Source organism: Rutidosis leptorrhynchoides, chromosome 6 (genome assembly GCF_046630445.1).
Source record: "Rutidosis leptorrhynchoides isolate AG116_Rl617_1_P2 chromosome 6, CSIRO_AGI_Rlap_v1, whole genome shotgun sequence".
Lineage (NCBI taxonomy): Eukaryota > Viridiplantae > Streptophyta > Magnoliopsida > Asterales > Asteraceae > Rutidosis > Rutidosis leptorrhynchoides.
In genome coordinates, this window is record NC_092338.1 from 344614089 (window position 1) to 344623416 (window position 9328).

General features: G+C 34.4%; 1 protein-coding gene across 1 annotated transcript; it reads left to right on the top strand.

Moving 5' to 3' along the window:
• Positions 1-6077: 6077 nt before the first annotated feature.
• LOC139852564 (protein SMAX1-LIKE 3-like) lies at positions 6078-9328 on the top strand. The gene is made up of 3 exons (XM_071841861.1): positions 6078-7540; positions 7861-8059; positions 8162-9328. Exons 1-3 carry the CDS (start codon positions 6372-6374, stop codon positions 9254-9256), a joined length of 2463 nt encoding a protein of 820 aa, XP_071697962.1. The 5' UTR covers positions 6078-6371; the 3' UTR covers positions 9257-9328.

The following is a 9328-nucleotide window of genomic DNA, read 5'->3' on the forward strand; positions in this document are numbered from 1 at the left end:
AAAACAAACCATAACCTTTATTTCATAAATAAAGGTTTAAAAAGCTTTACGTAGATTATCAAATAATGATAATCTAAAATATCCTGTTTACACACGACCATTACATAATGGTTTACAATACAAATATGTTATATCGAAATCAGTTTCTTGAATGCAGTTTTTACACAATATCATACAAACATGGACTCCAAATCTTGTCCTTATTTTAGTATGCAACAGCGGAAGCTCTTAATATTCACCTGAGAATAAACATGCTTTAAACGTCAACAAAAATGTTGGTGAGTTATAGGTTTAACCTATATATATCAAATCGTAATAATAGACCACAAGATTTCATATTTCAATACACATCCCATACATAGAGATAAAAATCATTCATATGGTGAACACCTGGTAACCAACATTAACAAGATGCATATATAAGAATATCCCCATCATTCCGGGACACCCTTCGGATATGATATAAGCATCCGGTACTTTGGATGGGGTTTGTTAGGCCCAATAGATCTATCTTTAGGATTCGCGTCAATTAGGGTGTCTGTTCCCTAATTCTTAGATTACCAGACTTAATAAAAAGGGGCATATTCGATTTCGATAATTCAACCATAGAATGTAGTTTCATGTACTTGTGTCTATTTTGTAAATCATTTATAAAACCTGCATGTATTCTCATCCCAAAAATATTAGATTTTAAAAGTGGGACTATAACTCACTTTTACAGATTTTTACTTCGTCGAGAAGTAAGACTTGGCCACTGTTGATTCACGAACCTATAACAATATATACATATATATTAAAGTATGTTCAAAATATATTTACAACACTTTTAATATATTTTGTTGTTTTAAGTTTATTAAGTCAGCTGTCCTCGTTAGTAACCTACAACTAGTTGTCCACAGTTAGATGTACAGAAATAAATCGATAAATATTATCTTGAATCAATCCACGACCCAGTGTATACGTATCTCAGTATTGATCACAACTCAAACTATATATATTTTGGAATCAACCTCAACCCTGTATAGCTAACTCCAACATTCACATATAGAGTGTCTATGGTTGTTCCGAAATATATATAGATGTGTCGACATGATAGGTCGAAACATTGTATACGTGTCTATGGTATCTCAAGATTACATAATATACAATACAAGTTGATTAAGTTATGGTTGGAATAGATTTGTTACCAATTTTCACGTAGCTAAAATGAGAAAAATTATCCAATCTTGTTTTACCCATAACTTCTTCATTTTAAATCCGTTTTGAGTGAATCAAATTGCTATGGTTTCATATTGAACTCTATTTTATGAATATAAACAGAAAAAGTATAGGTTTATAGTCGGAAAAATAAGTTACAAGTCGTTTTTGTAAAGGTAGTCATTTCAGTCGAAAGAACGACGTCTAGATGACCATTTTAGAAAACATACTTCCACTTTGAGTTTAACCATAATTTTTGGATATAGTTTCATGTTCATAATAAAAATAATTTTCTCAGAATAACAACTTTTAAATCAAAGTTTATCATAGTTTTTAATTAACTAACCCAAAACAGCCCGCGGTGTTACTACGACGGCGTAAATCCGGTTTTACGGTGTTTTTCGTGTTTCCAGGTTTTAAACCATTAAGTTAGCATATCATATAGATATAGAACATGTGTTTAGTTAATTTTAAAAGTCAAGTTAGAAGGATTAACTTTTGTTTGCGAACAAGTTTAGAATTACTAAACTATGTTCTAGTGATTACGAGTTTAAACCTTCGAATAAGATAGTTTTATATATATGAATCGAATGATGTTATGAACATCATTACTACCTCAAGTTTAGTAGGTAAACCTACTGGAAGTGACAAGAAATTATCTAGCTTTAAAGGATCTTGGATGGCTTGAAAGTTCTTGAAGTAGGATCATGACACAAAAACAAGTTCAAGTAAGATTTTTACTCGAATTAAGATAGTTTATAGTTATAGAAATTGAATCAAAGTTTGAATATGAATATTACCTTGAATAAGAAAGATAACCTACTGTATATAACAAAGGTTTCTTGATCTTAGATGATTACTTGGAATGGATTAGAAAGCTTGGAAGTAAATTAGTAAACTTGAAGGGATTTTTGAAGTGTTCTTGAAGTGTTCTTCCTATGATGATTATAGCTTGATTCTTGAAGTGATTTTTAATGAATATGATGATTAACTACTGGAAAAATACGTTCATAATAGTGTGTGTGTGTTGAGAGAGAATTAGAAAGAGAATTGGAAGTGAAATGGAGTGAATGATGAGTGGTAATTGGTGAGTGGTGAGTGGGGTTAAAAGGAGTTCTAGTTAGTTGACTAGCTCATGGTAGAAGTTAAAATTGATTAGTCATACATGACATAATCAAGAGTGGAATCCCATGCTAGTTCCTATTGGTATATACACATAGTAAGTACGTTTTGAAGCTGTGTATAATACGGGTAAGAATACGACTAGAATTCTTGATGAAAGAAAAGAATGGGAAAGTAACTGTAACCATTTTCGTTAAGTATGAGTGTTTTGATATATGTCTTGAAGTCTTCCAAAAGTATTTTAATACATCTAATTACACTACATGTATATACATTTTAACTGAGTCGTTAAGTCATCATTAGTCGTTACATGTAAGTGTTGTTTTGAAACCTTTAAGTTAACGATCTCAATTAATGTTGTTAACTCATTGTTTATTATATCTAATGAGATGTTAAATTATTATATTATCATGATATTATGATATATTAATATATCTTAATATGATATATATACATTTAAATGTCGTTACAACGATAATCGTTACATATATGTCTCGTTTCGAAATCCTTAAGTTAGTAGTCTTGTTTATATGTATATAACTCATTGTTAATATACTTATGGAGATACTTACTTATCATAATCTCATGTTAACCATATGTATATCCATATATATATCGTCATGTCGTTTTTACAAGTTTTAACGTTCGTGAATCGCCGGTCAACTTGGGTGGTCAATTGTCTATATGAAACATATTTCAATTAATCAAGTCTTAACAAGTTTGATTGCTTAACATGTTGGAAACATTTAATCATGTAAATATCAATCTCAATTAATATATATAAACATGGAAAAGTTAGGGTCACTACAAAATTACCCCTCATTTAACCCCTTTTAAAATGTCCCAAAAAGTGCTGGTATCAGTCAAGGCGCGGCGCGCCTATAATGGCCGCGGCGCGGCTCAAAGGCTAAATTGAAGTCAGCCATTTTCTCCAAAACTTAAACATATGAACGAACGTTAGCCGCGGTGCGCCTCTTTACCCTGTGGCGCGGCTTATCTGGCCAACAGATTCCTGATTCTGAAGTTCAGGGACTGATTCTGACTAATCCTGATTCTGATGCAAAATCTGAAAATGCATAGTGTTAGGTTGACTTTTAATGGCACTTTCTGCTGCACACATTTACTGACACTTTCAAGCACATTTTCTGACGCACAAAATTCAGGATCTTACATTGGTACACTGACCCCCTCATAACGCTATGAATTCACAAACCTATCTCCTCATTCCCAAGCATACTCCCAGTGTATGTGGAAGAATAAAACCGCAACTACTCGAGAAGATACATGGTTCTTACCACCGGTTAGTTGAAGATTTCTTTGCCATTGGAGAGTAAACAAGTACTCGAGTCCCCTAGTTTTCTAGAATCAATGCGCTAACCCTACAACAACGTTAGAGAAACACCTCACATAATCGTCTCCATACCTCCCTCTATTCGTCCATCACCTAAAGATTCCAAATTGGTTACCTTCGAAGTAACAACTCGTTTGTAGAACTAATCATCAACCAAAGCAGTAGCACCGGTCGAACGCGTTCTATCTGACACCTTTGGCAACCAATTTTTTTATTGAGAAAAGTTCAACCCTGATCGCATATTCCAAATACCCTGGAATATCGGACCAATCACCTTGGTAATCGCATATCAAACCCGCAAGTAACCAAACTTCTCTGATAACTCCATTGTCGACCTCCAAACAGATGTGTACCCGTTCGTTACTGCACTGCCCTAACATGAGAGAAATCACCCTCCCGAGCACGTGTAACAAACCATCATCCTCGAAAATCCAGCTCGTATCACCCGAAGTTTCACAAGAGTAACAGTCTCGCACACGCTCAAACCCGGAAACTTCATCCAGAAATTGCACAAAAATCGAAAATCAATATCCGAAAATCCAACAGTCCGATCATCACCAAATTTTTACCATACTTAGATATGTATGTGTAGCACCCGCAGTACAAAATTTAGGCCGATCCAATGGTAGACTAACCGGTAAAGTTATTTATCCCACCACTGCACAACCGAACCTTAAAGAATTTTCCTAATTGGCAGCAACTTCGAAAATTCATATATCCCAATTAAACGTTCCGATCTACACTAAATTTTGATTACCGTTAGATCTACGTGTCTAGAAGCTACTATAAAAATATAAGGGCGATCCAACGGTTAACAAACCCGATACAATTTTTCTCTCATAGTAGCTCCCGAACTTCTGAATTTGATAGCTCGACCATTCTTTCGCACGAGATCACGAAGAACGAGAACTATGATACGACCCAGATCTTGTGAAAAATCTATTCGCAACAAACCCATCGATCCGACCCCTGACTCCGTAACCCTTCACGAACAGTCACTATCATAAATGCATAGACAATATCCACTGAGTTCATCGAATCCTGGTGTGATTAACTCTAGATACATAGACAATATCCACTGAGTTCATCGAAATCAACTAAGTCACCTAGTCTCGATACATGTTGCAAACAAAATAGGTATTCCGTTCATTTATTAACCCCGATGAAAACACTGAATCGTCAACATACCGAAAATTTGCCTTCAATCCGCCTTCGGCCCGATCATTAAACCTTGGAGCTTTGATACCATTGGTTAGGATTTGTAGTAGACCTTAACAAGACATGTGATTGCGGTATCGTCAATCACAAAACCCACGAACAACAAACAAATAAACTAAAGCATAAACGATAAATAAAACGATAAACGACACAAAGATCTAATGTGGTTATATCGCAACTCCAAACACGGAGAAGGGTTTAGTGCACGGATGCAAACTAGAGTTTCGTGCACAATATTACAATGAAGCTAGGAGTCTATTTATAGTGAAATGTTAAAGTAGTTTTTTGTTGCATAAGTTAACTTGACCTCCAAATACAAAAAAAAAACTTTTCTAAAATTGAGATTTTTTTCACAAGTAAACTTGGCTCTCAAAAATTTTTAATTTCTTTTATTTCTATTTAAAGTTTTCATAACTCAACATTTTCATATTTATTTATCGATGAAAAGTATATGAATGGAATTCAAAGGATTAGATTAGATAACATTATAAAAAGGAGAAATATCATTGATATATGAATGTGTGAATCTCTCGTTATTTGTGTAAGAGAATATTTGGTCGGGTCGGGTGGTTTTTATGGTTACTTTGGCCTTCATTTCACATATATACTGTAATTATTCACGACGAACAATAAAAAAGATAAAATGGAAATAGTTAGTGGTGGTGTATAGTAACATGTATATAATAGCTCTGCTTTCCATGCATTAGCACGCTTTGGATTGAGACAAGTAACCCTACCATAATCTCACACCTACATATTCAAACTTATAAACTTGATCACTTTATAAAGTACTGATAGTTAACAACTTGCTCACTTTATAAATTCACGATAGTAAGCAGTCATGTATGCCCTGCTAATTATTGATCGAGCTTATTTACTCATACTTACAGATTAGTATAGCTTGCTAATACATGATTTTGTAATATGTTGTTTGATATTACAAGCTTTTAATAGGTGTTAAGTGATTACGGTAAGGTTTATTATTTTATTCACACAATATACTAATGCTCCTATATTTTATGGATTAGTATAATAATCAAACGCTTTTAAGTGTGTAAATATGTATGTTTAAAAAAAAAGATTTAAAAAATACAATAGTACAAAAATATAAATATATATAGTTGTGATTCCTTTGAAAGCTGAATTGCCTTTGGGACTGGTGAATTCTTCTTGCTTGTCAGCACATGCATTCCACTTTCCACTACAAAATCCACTTTCCTCATCTAAATCTTACCTCACCCCCAAGCAAAGCACACACCTTCAAATTTAAGTACTTACCATTTTCTCCCAACACTTACACTCATTACAAATATACCACTCATCACGAATATGCATCAACAAAATTTAATTTTACTTATGTCTTTCACTTGTTATCACAATTTGTTGCAAACCACTTCACTTGGATGCTCTTAATTTGTCATATCCATATACCCCTTGCAATTTATTTAATTTCTAGAGAAAAACATAATCTCTCCAAGAAAATATGAGAGCTGGTGGTTTTACTATACAACAAGCTTTAAGTTCAGACGCCGCTAGCATCATTAAACAGGCTGTGACACTAGCACGCCGTCGTGGTCATGCACAAGTCACACCACTCCACGTGGCAAACACCATGCTATCTTCCAATACCGGCCTCCTTCGATCAGCTTGTCTTCGGTCACAATCCACGTCACACCCTCTTCAATGTAAGGCTCTAGAGCTCTGCTTCAACGTAGCCTTAAATCGTCTACCTACATCATCGTCTAGCCCGATGCTAGGACCGAATCACTCATCCCAACATCCCTCCATTTCTAATGCTCTTGTCGCGGCTTTTAAGCGTGCACAAGCTCACCAAAGGCGTGGTTCGATTGAGAATCAACAACAACCGTTACTTGCTGTCAAGATTGAGCTCGAACAACTTATTATATCGATTTTGGATGACCCTAGTGTTAGTAGAGTGATGAGAGAAGCTGGTTTTTCTAGTACACAAGTGAAAACTAATGTAGAACAAGTTGTTTCTTTGGAGTTATCTTCTCAAACACCTAGTATTCCTGTTTCAATTTGTATGAAACAAAATGGTAACGGAAATCGACATCATAATCAAGTTACTGTTAGGAATGAGGATGTGATGTGTGTAATAGATAATTTATTAAACAAGAAACTATCGAAAAGCTTGGTGGTTGTAGGTGAGTGTGTTGCTACAATTGAAGGTGTAGTGAAAGGAGTGATGGAGAAAGTTGATAAAGGAGAAGTTCATGAAACATTAAAAGATGTTAAGTTTATAAGTTTACCTCTATTCTCATTTGGTCAACTTTCTAGATTAGAAGTAGAACAAAAACTTGGAGAATTAAGGAGTTTAGTTAAAGGCTTTGTGCAAAAAGGGGTTGTGCTATACTTAGGAGATCTTAAGTGGATTAGTGAGTATAGGAATAGTAATTCATGGGGTCATGGAAGAGGATACTATTGTCCAATTGAGCACTTGATTATGGAGTTAGGAAGATTAATTTGTGGTATTAATGAAGAGATTAGTGGTAAACTTTGGGTTATGGGGATATCATCTTTTCAAACATACATAAAATGTAGAAATGGGAACCCTTCGCTCGAAATCACTTGGAAGCTACATCCTCTTACGATTCCGGCTGGGGGCTTAAGTTTGAGTCTTGTTCCACAAAGGTATAGCCGGATTTCATCGCGTTTAATACTTTTAGTGAATTATTGTATGGATTTTCATTTTTAGAGGTTCCTTTAACCCTTTCTCTTGATTCTTCTTTTACTGAGATTTGGATAACTATTAATTCTTTTGAAGTTAATCTAAATATATTCATTATTCTTGTTTCTACTTTTATTTTTTTGAACTTAGTGTCATTGATCATAACTAATCATTATTTTTTCTACATTGATCATGATCATTGTATTTGATCAATGGATACAAGTACTTGGATTTCATTAGGACTCTAGTAATTCACTATGTTTTCGTGTTGTCCTTTAAACAGTGATATCCAAAGTGAGTGCGGAAGCAAGAATGTGGACAATGTGGATTGTCGGTTGATGCTTGAAACGGGAGACGAGAAGCAACTTACGTGTTGTGTGGATTGCTCGGTGAACTTCGAGAGCGAAGTTAAAAGTTCAAGGTCATCAAGCCTTCCTTCATGGCTTGCTAATGAGAAAATATTAGTCAATAGCCAAGATAAGGTATCTTATTAGTTATCCTTACTTTCTACATTATAGTTACATGATACTATTTTTTACTTGTATATTATAGTCTTCTAATTCATTCTTTTTTACTAAATTCAGGAATGTGTTTCAGTTAAAGATTTGTGCCACAAATGGAACTCAATCTGCACCTCACTTCATAGAAACAAACCTATGTTTCAAAGAAGCTTAAGCTTCTCATCCATTTCTCCGTCCTTGTCACCGGCTTCTTGTTATCTCTACAATCAAGAAAACCATAATTTCAACCGAATCTCAAACAATCGCCAACTTTGGGATTTTACATCCTTAGAGAAACAAGTTCATGAACGATTTAATCATCATGATGAGGGAGAGCCAATACAAAGGTTTCCATCAAACCCCAATTCTACTCCAAATTCGGTTTCTTCAAGCGATCATATGGAGGTTGAATACATTAAAAAATTTAAGGAGTTAAATGGAGAAAATTTTAGAATTCTATGCAATGCATTAGAAGAAAAGGTTCCTTTGCAGAAGGATATCATTTCTGATATCGCTGGTACGATATTAAGGTGTAGGTCCGGAATTCAGCCAAGGAAATACAAGATAAACAACAACGAACAAAAGGAAGAGACTTGGTTTTTATTTCAAGGTTTCGATTCACATTCAAAAAAGAAAGTTGCTAGGGAACTTGCTAAGGTTGTTTTTGGGTCAATTTCATGTTTGACAATGATTTCTCTTAGCAACTTTTCATCATCTCCAAGAGTGGATTCTACCGACGAGCACAGGAACAAAAGGTCTAGAGATAATGAAGAAAGTTGTAATTATCTTGAGAGGTTTGCCGAAGCAGTTTCAGTGAACCCTCATAGAGTTTTCTTAGTAGAAGATATAGAGCAAGTAGATTATTGTTCTCAAATGGCAATAAGACGAGCTATCGAAAAAGGGAGATTAACACACTCGAATGGTGAAGATGTTCGTTTTTGTGATGCAATAATTGTGTTGAGTTGCAAAAGCTATAGTTCTAGATCAAGAACATGTTCGCCACCGGTGAAGCAGAAAGTTGAAGAAAAAGAAGGAAGCCCTTGTGTATCTTTAGATTTAAATATATTATTTGATGATCAAGATCATGAGGAGGAGGAATTAATGTCCATGGCTGACGTAGGGTTACTTGAATCTATAGACAAATGTATCAATTTCAATATCCAAGATTTGTCACTCTAAATCTTGAATCTTGAACTTCATATCCTTTCAAATTGTCTCAAGATTTAAATGAGAATTAGTGTTAATTTCTTA